This window comes from Betta splendens, chromosome 9, assembly GCF_900634795.4.
Source record: "Betta splendens chromosome 9, fBetSpl5.4, whole genome shotgun sequence".
Classification (NCBI taxonomy): Eukaryota; Metazoa; Chordata; class Actinopteri; order Anabantiformes; family Osphronemidae; genus Betta; species Betta splendens.
In genome coordinates, this window is record NC_040889.2 from 28,192,652 (window position 1) to 28,209,188 (window position 16,537).

The 16,537-nt window shown below is 40.8% G+C and overlaps 1 protein-coding gene across 22 annotated transcripts in view; it reads left to right on the forward strand.

Moving 5' to 3' along the window:
- The window catches only part of kcnt1b (potassium sodium-activated channel subfamily T member 1b), a 41,141-nt gene that overhangs the window by 7,731 nt on the left and 16,873 nt on the right, over positions 1 to 16,537 (forward strand). For 16 of the 22 annotated variants that reach the window (XR_008695663.1, XR_008695661.1, XR_008695662.1 and 13 more), the window contains exons 4-9: positions 9,579 to 9,617; positions 14,006 to 14,085; positions 15,105 to 15,210; positions 15,629 to 15,685; positions 15,761 to 15,809; positions 15,973 to 16,032. Coding sequence is in view for 19 of the 22 variants with exons in the window: in XM_029161682.3 (XP_029017515.1) it covers positions 9,579 to 9,617; positions 14,006 to 14,085; positions 15,105 to 15,210; positions 15,629 to 15,685; positions 15,761 to 15,809; positions 15,973 to 16,032 (391 nt within the window). In the remaining 3 variants the exon portion in view is untranslated. Of the gene's footprint in view, positions 1 to 3,028; positions 3,603 to 9,578; positions 9,618 to 14,005; positions 14,086 to 15,104; positions 15,211 to 15,628; positions 15,686 to 15,760; positions 15,810 to 15,972; positions 16,033 to 16,537 lie in introns of those variants that run through there. The other 6 variants (XM_055511893.1, XM_055511900.1, XM_055511901.1 and 3 more) reach the window with 3 other exon arrangements.

Sequence of the window (16,537 nt, forward strand, 5' to 3'; positions counted from 1 at the left end):
TTCATCAGCAGCAGCATAGCTTTAACGGTTCACTGATCATGGATTTGCAGCGCTATTTTAGAGCCTAGAGGTTTTTCAACCAATTCATTGGCCTGCCAGTCAGCTGGGTGTTTGCACTTCTATATACATTTTTCTTTATTTATTAATATAAGGTTTCTGTCATTGGTTCATTTGACCTTTCATACAGTGTGATGTTAGTCAGTGCAAGTGCCCAAGTAAATGAAGTTTTTTTGTCCGCAATGGCAAATCCATTTATGAACTTAAGCTTAAGCCTTAATGCTTGAGTTCATCATAAACATAATTAAATGCAGTAACCTGATCTACAGAACCTCCTTCACAACAAAAACCGTCTTGGCTACAAACACTGAATTGAATCCAGGAACATTCCTAATTTATAAAGGATGCTTTAGCCCACCTTTTTGTGACATATGAGTAAGGACGCCATTAATCATTCTAGGATCAATACAGAGTGGGCTGAGTTGTTTTATTATTAAAGAGGAGATGTGTTTTTGCTGCATTCAAATGTGATATTCTGAAGCCATTTGCTTGGATTGAAAAACAAATCTATATCTACATCTTTATACGAGGGGCCAAATACAATATAATTATTTTGTGAATACAAGTATAGCAAAATAAGTACAGAACCATGATAGGAGCACTTGTTTTTATACACTGTCAAGTGGTTCAATATGAGAGATGGTTCAGGGGGAAAATGCTGGTTCCTCCTGGGGATAAAACACTTAATGATGTGTAGAAGTTTAATTCATAACTCTTCATCAGGTTGTCTGATCGTGCATAAAACCTTTACTTTTTCGCTAGTACTAGACCATACATGTAAGGTTATGACCAGTAAATAGTGAGTTGAACCTTTTCCCATGACCAGCCCTTGGCAAAACAGCAGTCAGTCAGCAAAAGCATCCATGGTGGATGTACAGCTTGAGTGCATGTACTCTTGTGTGTGGGTCTGCCAGTGGCATTGACTAGACTTCTTCCTCCTCCCTGGCTATGCTGTGCATAGGCAGACAGCTCGCCCACAGCAGCACCAGCTCATTGCCTTAATATGTTTTGACAGGGTGAGCATTAGCACAGCTCTTGACACCCATCTGCAGTATGGAGCTGAGATGCTGCCTATGATTGAGCTTTATAAAGAGGGGAGTTTTAAACTTTAACTAATGGCTTTTTCTTATGTATTATTTATCCTATGATACAGTTGCATATTTATGAGCAATGCTGCAATGGCTGTATTTAAAACGTAGCACCAACCCTTACTTTTCTGTCTTGTTTACTTTTCTGATTTTATTGCAAATTTTGCAGAATCTGGAATTTGTTACCTTTTTTGCAATTGTGTGCGCGTGTGTGCGCGTGTGTGAGTGTGTGTATACAGTGTATATATATCTATCCAGTTTCCTTAAATGCATATAAATATGCATGCATTCAAGGAAACTGGATTATTGCAACCTGACAGAAGATCAAACCTTGTTATGCCAAATGATTCCCACTGTGCATTTCTCTGCTTCGCCACTGAGTGTCTCCAGGCTTCTACACCACTTGTTTGCATCTTCCCTGATTCATGCTCTGGCAAGTTTTGTTTTCATTGATTCATTCCTCCTCGTTTCATTTTTGCATTTTTATTGCTTCGATTTTTCCTAGTCACTCCACATCTACTGCCATTTTTTTTACTTGGAGTGTAATTTGCTAGTGCTGTTTTACAGTTACTGTGGGTGGATCCTTCTTACTATTAAATTTAGAAAGTTGACTTTGTAAACAAAGTTTCCCATTAATACACACATTTCTGGCAGTATGCAAAATTACGGTCAAATGTGGATAATCATTCTGATTTACAGCAGACAAAAGGTCTTTGTTAAATAGTGATAAGAGCAGCTGCTTGAGAAAGATGATATTTAATTTTTTCACATCCAACATTTTCCTGTACAGTCACTGATCATATTACACCAGCCCCTACCCGCAGGTCCACCTCACTAAAATATCTATTGCTAGTAACCTCGGGATTAAAGTGAAGGCCATCTGTGATGAGTGTTTTATGCATTTCCTAAATGCATTACTAATGAAACTTGATCTAATGTTTCCTCTCTGGTTACGTTGGGGATAAACGGGATTTCTCCATGCACGCGATCATGAACAGGCCTAAGAGTGACAAAACCTGCGAAGATGTGACAGATCTGAAATCGTGTTTTCTCAGAAAATCGATTGGAACAATTAAGGAAAAAAAGAGAAATCACAAATTCATCTTGGTCTGTGGAAGCCTTCATTTTGCTAATGTTTAATGTATTCACCATTTAACAAACAGCTTAATCCTGAATTTAACTCCAGGTGATGATTTCAACTCCTTTTCTTTTACACCATTGCAGAACTTGCCGTGTCTTAGTGGTTCACGTGTATGTTTCTGAAAACAAATAATTCATAGCTACTGGGGATCTTTTCATTTACTGTCATAAATATTAATACAGGGCATTTCCTTTTCTGTGATGTGATAAACTTGATCCTTTATGGCAATTAATCAATCAGACTGAAGGAACACTTTGTCTGGCTTCCATTTGTTTACATTTTCACATTCCTTTTTGTGGCCCATAGTGAGTGAACCAACCTCTTTAAAGCCACAGCGGCAAACCGAAAAAAAACACTTTAATTCTGGCAAATGTGCTTCTTATCGACTTTGATTTGAACTGAATTGCACTAAACACTAAAGGGGCTTTAAGAGCTTTTCTCCTTTTGCAGGTTGTTATACATAGTTATTTGTGTATACAGTCTTTTAAGCAAACACACATTGTGACATATTTCACACCTTAATAAAAACTATTTGATGGCACTGGACTTTTACTGTACCTGGACCTTGTGTTGCAGGTGTGTTCAGTGTTTCCATGAAGACCTGCTCCATCATGTTCGTGTTGGTCTCCTGCTATTTGTTTGTGGTTTTACCTTAGGCTTCATCTCGGGTCTCCTGTAATATGATAACGATTACTACCAGTGAGAATAGTTTCGATGTTGTCTACTAAATGCGCATTCATATGCTTAGAGCTTGTACTGGGGAAGAGCAGGTGCTGCGTTAATGGACGCCGTGAGGGTGGTTGATTGATCGGCGTGTTTGTGATGAGGGATCGAGGACCATCGCGTTCAGACGTGGTCGTTATGTAACCGGATGGGGAGTCCGCTGGGTTGGCCGCGCGCTTGACGTTGGATCGTGACGACGCGTGAATCTTACAGACGCATGGAAGCTCGCATCTCCATCAGGGATGGAGGCGCGCTCGATAAGCTGGAGACCAGCTGATCCTCGCCTCACTGTGCCCCAGACCTCCGATGCGGCAGGGAGGGAGACGCTCTCCCTCCACCTTCGATGCGGTTTTTCAGCGCCACCGGTCGCCGACTGAACCCGTTTTGACACCAGGAGACCGAGGCGTAGTGGGCGCTCTCTGCGGGAGGTAGGAGAGGCTGAGAGCCATGGCAGGCGCCAAGCTCACTCCCTCTCCCTCGGAAATCGACCCCGACGTCAAGACCGAGGTGCAGAAAACACCTGAGCCGTCCTGGGTCAACCCCGCCAATCCTCTCCGGACCACGGGCTCGTTCGGGAGCGATGCCGGCCAAAGGTAGCTGCCGCATGTCGCATGTTTGTGATTGCAGCTCGCTCGCAGACGTGCAGCATCCGCGAAGCAGCGCGATGCTGCGAGCGCATGGTGCATAAAGTCTTCCCGATAACTTAGCGCTTAATCATCCAGAAGCAAAGTTCTACCGTAATCAGTGATCCATTGCCTGTCGCTAATTGGTACGTAATGTGTGGGAATGTGAGAGATAATCAATAGGCACAGGATCTCGCTGTGCATTTTCTCAGTGGCTCTTTATGAGTCAGGTTCATGACATGTACCGTATAGGAGCTGAATGATGGCACATACAGCCATTCATATTCTCTCAGCACCAACGGGATTCATTTAATGGCTGCAGTGCATCATTACATAATTCAGTGGATGCTGCAACCACATTACAATTTTATGAAGCCTGATATTTTTATATAGTATATAGACTTTTCATTGCATTCCGGTATTTAAAGGTGGAGTGTGATTTTTATATGACGAACAGATTGATGGATGAATTACAAACGCAAACCATGGGAGATTATGTTGACATACTTAGATATTTATTTAAACTCTTGGGTCATGTGAGCACATGTCTGCACCAGGTCGTAAAATATGCCACGACACTCGACTGACATTTGGAAGACAAATTAGATTGTGGTTTGTCTGAAATGGACTAAACCACTGACAACAAACGTGGACAAACGTGTGTGTTTTTTCTTTTGAAAGGAAAGAGAACACGATCTGCTGCCATAAAAGCTGAATTTGTGTCTCATCCTTGCAGGGTATAGAGGTGTGTTTGTCTAAAAACAGACATGTCGTGCTTGTTTGGCAGCGTTTCTCAAACCACTGCACGGCTGACATGCTGCTTGTGCAGTGTGGTCTGCCTCTCAGCTGCACATACTGCATTTTCTTCTATTATTAATAACATTTTTGAGTGCATTGACACGTTTGGTTATGTTTGACCAGAACTCCAGGGCATTTTTGCTGTAGCATTTATTTTGTTGTTTCAAAGTCCAAATTTGAAAATGCTACAGAAATAGGATGGTGGGGAAAAAGCACATCATTTCAGACTGAACGTGAGTCCTGCCAGGAATAATCATTAGATAATCATTAGATGTGATTCCAGGGAATCCAGTAAGATAATTAGGCCGAGGGCTTTGGCTCGACACAGTCGTAACCTTTAAACACTGGTGTGTAAAGTCTTTTAAAATATTAACTAAATGCTTGCTCGCCCTGCTTTACTAGGAACTACTGTATAGTGCCCCATCAATAATAGAGGTTCATTCAGAAATCCTGTGATGTGGCAGAGTTGTTAGCCCAGAGAATGTAGGTGAACTGTCCGGGAACCTCTGTATCTCTTAATGATCCAATTTTCATGCTGCACAGTGCGGTGAATGTAATCAGTTAGTGTGCATGCATTAGCGAATGTGAATGTGAAGCTCACAGCTGAGCTGGTGTGAAGAAGGTTCAATCCAGTTTGAGTCACTGTACTGTATATTCATGTTTCTTATTTTTCGTCATAATGATCATGGGTTGACATAAATAGCAGGATGGCTGAGCTGTCTACTCAGTGCTTTTATAATAACAAGAATAATAAAGAAAGCTAAAGTAGCAAAAAAAATGCAATTTGCAAAAACCATGAAGCGTTAACTGTTGTTAGGGGAACTCAGCCGCTGAGTCTTTTGTTTGACAGCTTTTCACTATTACGCTCTGTCAACTAGCAGGAAACGGAGCCATCACCATAGTGACGGAGAAGGCAACTTTATGGCAACTGGGCGGTGCTCAGTAAATCTGAAAACAATGTATACTGACACAGAGTCAAATGGCAATAAAGGTGAAACAGGCAGAGACATGCAGCTGCAGTGATAAAATTAAGAAAGAGCAGTTACGGAGAATAATGACTAATGAATTACATGTGCCGTCATTAATGGAAACAATGATGAAGAGACAGCTTGTGGTTAGTGAATGTCCAGTCGTTTTGAAAAACGAGCAGAGCGCATGTTCACTTACAGTAGTTTAACAATACTGACTGTCTAACCTGCAAAGCCAAATCAAATGCAGATTATCTGTGAATGCTTCTGACAATGAAACCTGATTCATCAGTTGGCCAGTAGCAGTTCACACCACTGTCATTCATACCATATGGTTTTTATGGGATGCATAATTATTCCTCATTTAAAAAGGTAGTATTTGCCTCAAATTGTGGACCTGTCACATTATTCTACTCTGATAGAAGCAAATTTAATTTCTTTGTGAAGTTGTCACAAAGCCGCTGACGGTTGTGCACGCTGACAGGATGTTGTCAGGAACCAGAGAGCCTCTAGGTTGTGAAATGTGATCAGCGTGGGATTTGTGTCCAGCTGGCTCGATAATGAGGATGTGGATGGGGGGGGAGGCAATGTGTGCCATCGTATGACACGGCTTATTAAGAATTAATTTATCTCTGCATGATTTATAGCATTTGGGAATCCTTCTTTATGTCACTGTCCAAAATAAAAGATTATTCTATGCGATATTGACACCCAAACTGTGGAGACTGAAGCAGCTAAATCAGAGTTGAGGGATCTTTAAGAACAGAGGGATTGTCCATCTTGTGGACACAGGATGTGGTCAAAACAGAAACTTGCACAGATTTATTTTGACTTTGTCCAGTCTGGCCACCACATTGCCACTTGATGAAAAATCTGTTTGGAAAATGTTGCATTTGGTTTGGCCTGTTGTTGTGAATTTAAAAAATAAATAAATAAATAAATAAAAGTATCTAAAAGTAGCGGTTTGATACGGCATCTTCATCAAAGCCACATCAGTATAATGTATATGAGAATGCAGAATATTGGTTAGTGTTGACTTCAAGCTAACACACGTTTATGTATTTATTGTCCATCTTGATAAGTTCAGCTTTGAAATTCATTCTTTTGTTTGAAACTTTAGACTTTTACCCACAGAATTTATATGTGCATCAATTTCTCCAACCTTTTTCACATCCCCCTGCAGACACTTGGCTACAGTTAATGCTTCAAATGGTGCAGTATATTAACACATCTACAGTAACTTGAATTAAATTATGGGTGGAAGAATGAACTGTGAATATCCTGTTACTGGAAGGCAGAATTTAAATGAGTTTCCATCAACTCTGTAAAGGACAAGCTGTCTAACAGATCTTCATTAAGTTGCACCAGCTACTGTAAATGAGGAGTTCTGTTGGTGTCATCAGTTGTTTGGGGGAATAGTCCACACGTAATTGACTGATGCGTTTCGTGAAAAGCACCACGTTTCACCTACTCAAGAGTTTCTTGCACATTCTGCACTCAGCATGCATATGCTCTACTTTCTGACAGTGACATGCAGAAATTAGTTTAAGCTAGTTCTTTTTAACTGTTCGTAACACATGTTATCTGTTTTACAGCAGTTAACTTTTCCTAAAATGTATTGCTTTGACTCTATATGATTTTACAGAACTTGTTTATTTGTTCTGCAGCGCCACGGCAAATGTTCTCCTCTTTTTTTGTCTTAATCTTTATTTATAGGGCCCTGTTTTCATGTAATTTTCACTTTCATTTTGCTTTGAGAACCCATGGAATAATAAGGGGGTTTAATGTGGTTCTTCAGGCAAATTACATCTTGTCCCTCATTATTAAACCAGGGGGATAAAATCTGTCAGCATTTGACTGGATAGTTGAAACTTGAAAATAATGGGTGCTTTAGTTGATACACATGCCCCCAAACAAATGAATTTTAAAAAGGCCTTCAATATCAGGAGGATGTGTGTAAAAGCAATGCCTGTGACCTTTAATTAAATCTTTCACACCATGTTTCCATTCATCACCCCTGTCATCTCACTTGCCTTCTCTTGCTCCTTGCTAGCGTTAGCTGTTCCAATCAGTCAGCCTGAAGAATTCATTTGCGTAAAGCTGCCAAATATTCTGTAGAAGTTCTGATGTCAACAAGAACTGAATCGGAGCCGTGCTCCCAAAACAGGGCATGCCTCACAGTAGCAGAGGTCTTTCAGATGAAAGAACAAAAGGAGACAAGCTCTATTATTAAGGGATGTGATTTGTAGAGATTGTACAGATTTTGATTGCATGTTGTGTGACCTGAACAAGTGAGATGCTAACAAAGATAACATGTCTAGAAGTTTAGCATGGTTTGCAGAGATATAACCTAAATTTACGAGCACTACCTAATGGTGGAATCTGCCAAGTCTTTAACTTTCTCAAGTTCTGTTGCCCAATTTCTCCAATTATTATTCCCATGTTTCAGAAGTAACTGGGACTGCAGTATTAAGCTGAGGTACAGTTGCTATGGTTACCTGTAGTTTAATGGACCTGCAGACTGATTTAGAAACCTTAAGACTTGTCTACTAGAGGTATTCTGCTTTGGTCAAACTACAAAGCTTTATCTTGTTTTGTTCTGTTTAACTAGGTGATAATTGACCATATTTTGAAGGGGAGAGACTTTAGGCAGCACCACAGAGCAGCATTATGAGAAATTATTGTCAGTCTATTTGATAGAAGTCCAGCAGACCAGCTGAAAACTACAAATCCCACGTCACAATGGAAGCGCCTCAGAGCCCGCCCTCTATACATTAGCCAGGTCTTCGGGCAGTTCTGAGTGAATGTGGTTGTAAGCCTATTTTCAAAGTGCTGGTCTTTTTGCGCTTGTTTTAGTATCTCAGCTTACAACAGTTATGGTATAAAATCTGCTGCAAACAGGTGAGAATTGATTTACTTCTTTTATTTTTATGCTGTAATACTTAAAGAGCAGAATAAATGTAATAATTTATTTGTTTTAGATATTTCACTTGAATAGGCTGCAAACCAGCTTTTTGTTAAATTTCTGTATAGGTTATGTTTGTGTGACAAGCTTTAGCTGCATGTGTCAATGGAAAAATGAGCAAACAAGTAAATTAAAAACAATAATGCTACTGTAACCGCATGAATATTGTTGAACTAGCTAAACACACAAAGCATTGCTTCATAATGTACTAAATGAATCTTTAAAAATGTAAAACCAGATTCTGTCATTTTGTAATAAACTGTGATGGAAACCTGCTAAAACAACAACATGGGCATTTTTGCCAGTATTTCATTGAAAGCATTTGACCACTGTGCGATTTCAACAAATAGTGCCTGTGCATCGCTGTTGACATGGGGAAAAGGCTCTCTGTAATTACTAGAACACTGCTCTCTTGCGACCGAGCTGCTTCCTGCCGTTTCAAAGACCCTCCATTAGTGAAGACAGCCAGTGTAATAATGATGTCACTTGTTTGGCCAGAAACTTTTAAAATATTGTGTCTTAATGCTGTTTGTCACTCTTGTTATTGGATGTCCCAACTGGCTTTGTGAGGCCTGCAACTCAGGAAGAAGCTCTCATTGTTTTTATACCTGGTTTATTTTTACTGGGTTCATACATATTCATACATACTTGCATATAGATTTCTGTAGTTCCACTTCAGTGATTGTTTAGAAAAAAAGACAAATCTGTGTATTAAATTAAGCTCTGTGTTTGACCTTTGACCTTTTACTAGCTTTTTAGAGTTGAATCAATTTAAGTAGCTAGTTGTGTGTGAGCTCCCTCTGTTCTATACTCTCAGTGGTCATCTGAATACAGCAGCCTACAGTATGACACTGTCCAAGAGTCTCCACTGATCTCCTGTGGTTTGCGTCATCTGTCATTTTAAAGTCCTTGCCCTGCATTTGCTATTTAAAAAAAAGAGCTTCAAAATTAGATGTACCGTCTGACTCAGGCACCATCAATGCTCATGGTGAACCTAGTTACTCACAACTTGGAGTTTGAAGGTGACTGAGTGAAACCTTGCTGGAATGGTTGGTTGCATCTTCACTCGTGACTCAGATGAATGAATGCAACTGAATCATAATGGCTTCTTGCATGGTGTCCCTTTCTTGCTTTTCTTTCCCTTTTCCCGCTTTTCTTTTCCTAATCCCAATCTCCTAATGTGTTCCTATCTGTGTCCATGTGTGCTGCGTCCAGGTATCAGGAGGAGTACAGTATGGACTCAACCAATGCCCAGTAAGTGGCAGCATCATGCTTGCATGGCATGGATCGTGTCTGTACACAGGACTGATTGGAGCATTTCTGTGAGCACCAAGGCACATGTGTAGCACTGTTCACTTTGAGTTTTATGTAAATTGTAGATTTAACACCTTGACTGTGCCATTATCACTGAAGCAACAGCCGCTCACTCATTTGTGGCTACCTTTTCAACAGTTATTGTGGGAAAAGAGCCATGGATAAAAACATCACATTTGTACATACCGTACTACATTAAATGGTGAAAAGGCAGCCTGTGTGTGTGTGTGTGTGTGTGTGTGTGTGTGTGTGTGTGTGTGTGTGTGTGTGTGTGCGTGTGTGTGTGCGCGCATGTGTGTGTGTGTGTGCGCGCGTGTGTGTGTGCGCGCGTGTGTGTGTGTGCGCGCGTGTGTGTGTGCGCGCGTGTGTGTGTGTGTGTGTGTGTGTGTGTGTGCGCGCGTGTGTGTGCGTGCGTAAATTTTCTTTTCTGCTAGTTGTCTTCTTTAAATGAATGTGCACGCTAGTCAGTGGCCTTGTGGTGGAGGGAACGTTAGGGGAAGCTTGGAGGCCATGCCAGTAATGTACAGTGAAATTCAGTGCAGGTATGTTGTTTGTTTAGAATTTATGGAAAAAGATGTATTTTTTTGTGTTGTCTATGCTGTCCTCACATGTTGAAGTGTTCTTGGTATCTTTAATTTTCCAGTGCTGCGAATAGAGTTGTGTGCTTGTGCTTCTGTGTGTGTGAGACAGAAGCACAAGTCCTTTGACTTTGACTTTGGATCATTGCCTGCAGCAGTAATTTCAGCTTCCAGCCTTCATACCAGTCTTGTAAACTGTCGTCACCTTGAGCCCACATGTGAGTTTGTGAGTGATACGTTGGATTGGATGCTGTGTATTGTGTTTTTGATTTGTGCCACCTTCAGCCCAGTCAAAGCATCCCTCAGTAGAGGCACCATGAGAAGAGGATGCCACACTCCCCAAAGTCTACTTTTCTGCTCCACATACTAGAGGAAGGGTGTGTTAGGGATGATCCTTGTCATTTTTAACAGGAACTCATTCAAGGACTTGAACGACCCAGATTCACCTTCTAATGTTCCTTCCATGGAACTGAACTTTTGTTATAGACCGTTTAAGGCTGTTAGAAAATGACTTAGCATGTGCTAATTGGTGGACTTATGTGTTGACATTAATGTGTTCCTTACTCCTGTTCTCATCTTGTGTTGGTGATTCTAGCTGGAACAGCATGCTACATCTTGCACTTTTTTTCTAATCTTGTACATGATGAGCGGCTGTGAGTTTTGCTACTGTCTCTCAGCACATTTAAATCTTTGTAATAAGCCTTGTTTTCAGTTGTTTTGATGGCGTAGAGGACCTAAACTGACTTGGGTAGTGAGACATCTCTGAGTAACAGGGAGGTAAGTGGTGGGTTTTCTATCAGAATGTTTCATGAAAGGTCTTCGACATCGGACAGTACCAGAAGTTTAAGGTTCATTTGCTGTGAACATGTGAAGGAAGCGTTGCCTTTGTGACTCTACAAGCCTTTTCTTGGCATACGATGGTTAACATTCTATTTTTGTAGCCTGTGAGCAGAGACTGTTGCATCTCTCCTGGTGGTTTGAAAAGCGTAGCCACGTTTCCTGCAATGCAACATTTTACTATCCAGTGTCTTCATCATGGATCTTACATTCATGTCCTTGTTTTCATTTTGTTGCTTTGCACAAAATGCATTGTTGTAATACACATGAAACACAATCACAAAACGGTTTTGACCTTATCTTCCATTTTCTGAGCCCCTCTGTTTGGGATCTTCATTGGATACTTGGATACTGATCTAAATGCTCTTTGCAACAGATAAGTAAGTACAAAGCTGTCAAAAAGCATTGAGGCTGCAGAGGCCTAAGATCAAGGTTAAGTGATTTGGATCTGTGAAACCACATCTTTGATCCTTTTGAGGAACAGGAAACAACTAATTTCATTTAGGGTTTGTCTGGTAAGCTCCATCCATGGAATCACCTCTTACCACGATAAACATGAAATCAAGAAAGCAGCATGTTCTGCAGCAGCAGTTGCTGATTCAAGGCTTAGTTTTGATCGGTTGTGCTGTAGTGCACTTACTTGAGCTGGTAAAAAGTTGAACAGTGAAACACACTGACTTTTTTTAGGTTTTGATCACCTACAGTAATGGGCACATACTGGTCACCGTACAGTAGTTTATACTTGGGGATGTCCCAGCATCTCAGCATTTCAGCATTTCTGACCAGTAATGAGGCTATGGATCAAAACCTGTGGTTTGTGTGAAGCACTGTAGTAAGTGTTATGTAGTTTGGGGAAACAGGGCAAAGAATAACAAAGGTGCTTATGCTTTTGAGTATTCTTATCCAAGTGTAATATTTTTAGAATCCCTGCAGCTTTCATATCGAGCACGCTTCTGAGGGTGGTGCAGGGGACGCTTTCTATTTTCAACTGTTTGCTTTGTCAGAGGGAACAGAGCAAACCTGAAATTGGTAAATAAAAATAAATCTGGTGTTATGGGAAAGACTGTTTACAAGATGAGACGAGTGTATTATTGGTCTGTGTGCACCAGACGCTGGAGCGCTGTTGTATTCTGTGACCTAAGGTTCACTTATTTAGACATGAGAACTGTGTTGATCTTCATGTCAGAGTCTGAGTCTGAGTGCAAATGCATCAGGGCACAAGTTGCTTCATGATGCTGTTAACCCTGGGTGATGTTCCACTGATGCAGAGCATCTGGCAGCTCTTTAAAGTTAATGAATGCAGGCATTTAAACCTCTTTGTTCTGTCAAACCGATTGTTTGAGGCCAGCATTCTCTTTGTAAACTAAACATCACAAAGCAGCTGTAGATGCTCATGGCTTCCGGCAAAGGGCACTGGCCACGGTCACGGTCTACTGTTGTCGCGTGTTTGTGCTCACGCCCTTTTTCTCTGTATCGCCAAAACAGTGCTCATGTGACACAAATGACTGAATGTAATTTGGAGTCACATTTCCTTTTGTGCACTGAGACTACATGAACTGTACCTGTTGCCAAGCTGAGCAAACATTTAGCCAAGTCAGTGTCCATGCAGACAGCCTCAACATTCATTATTAATCATGACACAGGGTTGAATGATCAGGATTGAACAGCCTGAACAGTAATTCAGCATACACTAATAGTTTGTTAGTAAAAAACACGTCAGATCAGAAATATGAAACATTATTGTAGCTGATCATGTCAGCACCACAGCACTGCCTGATGTCTTGACGTCTCACATGATGACTATGTCAATACACTTGGTTTCTGTGGTTTACACAAAGTGCATAGGATGGATGACCACAGTGAGCTGCATAGCACACAAACATACAAATCCACATTCCCTGCTTTCAAAGCTCACTCCACAGCATTAGAGCAGAGGAGGGAAGGCGTTCCATATAAATGTTCATTCAGTTACATACATACTGTACCTCCCTTAAGAGTCTGTTGCTATAATTGCCCTGCTCTCTCTTGTCCTTTGTCTTTTTGCGCGGTGTAGTCATCTTGTCAGGCAAAGCGAGAAGGCTCTCAGGGCCTCTCTGTGGTAACCACAGGGCCATTATCACTTCCCTCGCCTGCTCATTAGTGTCAGCAAGCCCCTCTACACAGCACAACCGTTAATAAGCCTGTATCCCTACCTGCTCTCATCAGACCCACCAGTGGTACCAACACCATTATTGTTGCCGGGGATGATTGATTATTTGGTCGCCTCCCTCCCAACATAGAAATCTTTACATTCTCTGACTGTTTTCTTTTAACACTCATGAGAAAACATTGCTTTTAGATTTAAAGTACTGTGACTCTATAGGAGACAGTGGTCTGTAAACCAGCATGTGCTCACAGTTTTCTCCTGTATATAATATCAGTACAGTATGTGTCATCAATTTATCATGTACCTCAGCAATTACAACAAGAGCTTATGCTATGCAAAATTAAACTTGTGTTGTCATCTCTCTTCAGGATGCAAATGTGTTACAGCTAGTGCACCACTGAGGAAGTTTCATTAATGTATCTGCATTATTGAATAAGTGCTGATGCAGCACATTTTCATTGTTATATGCAGTTGCAGCTAATAGCAGCGATTTGTTGTAAGGCAAGTTGCACTAAGCAGATGGTTCACTTCCTGGTTTTTACGTAATTTATAATTTCAGTGACCTTTAAGTTCTCTCAAAGGTAAGTTGTAACACATGCATGAATATGACCATACAGAAGAGACATTTTCACATATGTGGCATTTGTTGTACAGTAAGTTATGTGCTTGACACTGTTTGGCCCCTGATGGTTGTGAGTTGCACATCAGTCTTTGTGTAGAATGACCTGAGGAGGTCGACGCTGACATTCTCTCCTTGTTCCTGCCAGGGTGCAAGTGGAGTTTTATGTGAACGAAAACACCTTTAAGGAGAGGCTGAAGCTTTTCTTCATCAAAAACCAAAGGTCAAGTAAGTACAGTACAGTGCAGCCAACAGGGAGCATCACAACACTCCTCTGCCTTCTCATAATGCACTTTGATGCCACTAGTTATACTCAGAGCTGGATGAACACATAAATGCATAATGGCTTCAATTGCAGCTAGTGGTGGCACACATTGAATTTCTGTCTCAGTTGGGGTTTTCATTATTACATTAGCTGCCTCATTGTGAATTACTGTACTTTTAGGTGGGCACACTGTGGCCCAGCATGGACCAGAAGAGTGACTCATTTGTTTAGAGACGAGGCAGAGCTGCAGTGGTTTTCTCATTAGGAGATAAGATGAGTGCAGCTTTTTGGTGCATTGTGCCTTCAGGACATTTATTTGAATTTAGATATAAAATACACACATTGCTAAATTTTGACTCCGACGTGTCAGGTATATGACATGACTTTCAACGTAACGCGTCGTTGTAACAGTCTCTGACAGGAAGCAGCGCGGTCCAATTAAAAACGTGACACCTAACTGCAGAGGACTGCAGCTCCGTCCCATTGCAGGGCTGTTTGTGTTTGTCCAGATTTTAAATCCTGTTATCATTGCCAGTGGCTTTGTCTGAAGAGGTTGTGTCATGATAGATTAGGTAGATGCTCTGGTTGGGTGTAAATGGGTCGGACTGCTCCATGTATCCCTGCCTTGTGGCTGCTAAGCATTTGTTCAATTAAGTTTCTGTTCTGTCTTTCTTAGCGTACATGCACTTACTCTAACTAAAGATTTCTAATGTAATCATCTTTGATCTGATCATCTTTCTAATGTATCGCTATCTCACTATAATTTTCTTCAGATCAATTTTTATCATTAGACTCATAATCGCAGATCTGGTCACTGCACTGCAGGCTGCGAAGAAGTGTGAGAAAACGAACAGAGAAAATTCACACTTGAGCCTGTGAACAAAATGGTTGAGATGTAAATGAAATCAGATTTAATCGCGTGTTCGTTAAGTGAAGTCAGATCGGCATTTGAGTCAGATGTTGCTGTTTTTGTTCCCCGTAGGCCTCAGAATCCGTCTGTTCAACTTCTCCCTGAAGATTCTCACCTGTGCCCTTTACATACTGAGAGTCAGCCTGGACAACCCAAAAGAGATCAATGGCAATCCATGGTGGGAGTCACTCTGTCACACACGTTACTTCCTTTATTTTGGACTTTTTTTCTGTTGTTTTTTTTTACCTTTGCTTCAGAAAACAAACTGTCTGATATTTTTTTGCATCTTAACAGTTTTATTTCCATTTATCTTTTCTACTTCTTTGACTTCCAAACTGTTCACCAGTATTTAGTGTATTTCTAACACCAAAAACAGTTGTGTGTCTAAAACAGTTGCTCCTTCTGTGCACTCGTGTGGATGTAATCGGGATTGTACTTACTGCCAGCAGCTTTTAGAGACTCTCTGGGATTGTTCTTTATGGCATCATACCAACTGATGGAAATGGTTCCCAGTGGGCATCTTTCCACTCACGCACCAGCACCAAACACACTTTCGCATTTCCTCAGTGTTTCCCTTGTTGCTGTTTATTCTGTAGTGCAATATGTCGGAACAACAACTGGACCAATACAGCGGAGTCGGCAGAAATCAACTGGTAAGTTTCAGTCCAAGCTGCATTTAACTGTACCTGACTGTGTTAGGATGCTTTGACTTTGTTTGCTTTGTTTAGGGAGTTGATTTTCTGGGTGAATAGACGGGTTCCTGTGTGGGCAATACAGGTGAGAATAATATTCCCCATAAATCAGATTTCAGATGATGATCTGTGTTCAAGCCAAACATACAGTACCAGCCCCTAGTTATTAGATAAAAGCACTGCACTGAGAATCCAGGGGAGTCCACAGAAGCTGGGTTCATTCATCTCCCTCTCCCCCTGTGTTCCAGGTGACGGTGGCCTTAATCAGTTTCTTGGAGACCATGCTTATCACATATCTCAGCTACAAGGTAAGAGTCTACTTTTATCTTTGCAATTTATGATGCTGTCTGACACAAGTCAACCTGTGCCTGTTTGCTCTCGCTTTCACACTTTTCTTTTCTTGACATTATTACCTTTTTTCCTACTTTATTTTGTCTTAGACATGTTGCTTTGTAACTCTCACCTTCTTTCCCTGTGGTGATTGTCTACGCCTTGGACTGGGTTTATTGAATGCAATATATTGTTCATCTAGTTGTGTCCTTTCCTCACAGGTTGTTTAGGGACGTGTACTAGACTCATTTCAAATTTCCAAATTTTATTTTGCATTGTTTGTCATCAAATGTAACCTTGTAAAATGTTCTGGTGTCATAAACTCTTTATTGGAACTTTTAGAACTCCAATGCAGACACACACCACTATTAAATTGTAAAGATAAATCTGTTTTGTTGTCTACTCTGCTAAAATTGATAAAATATGAGTTACAAAAACTGACCTGCTCATTGTTAATTAAATTATATTACTTTCTAAAACGTG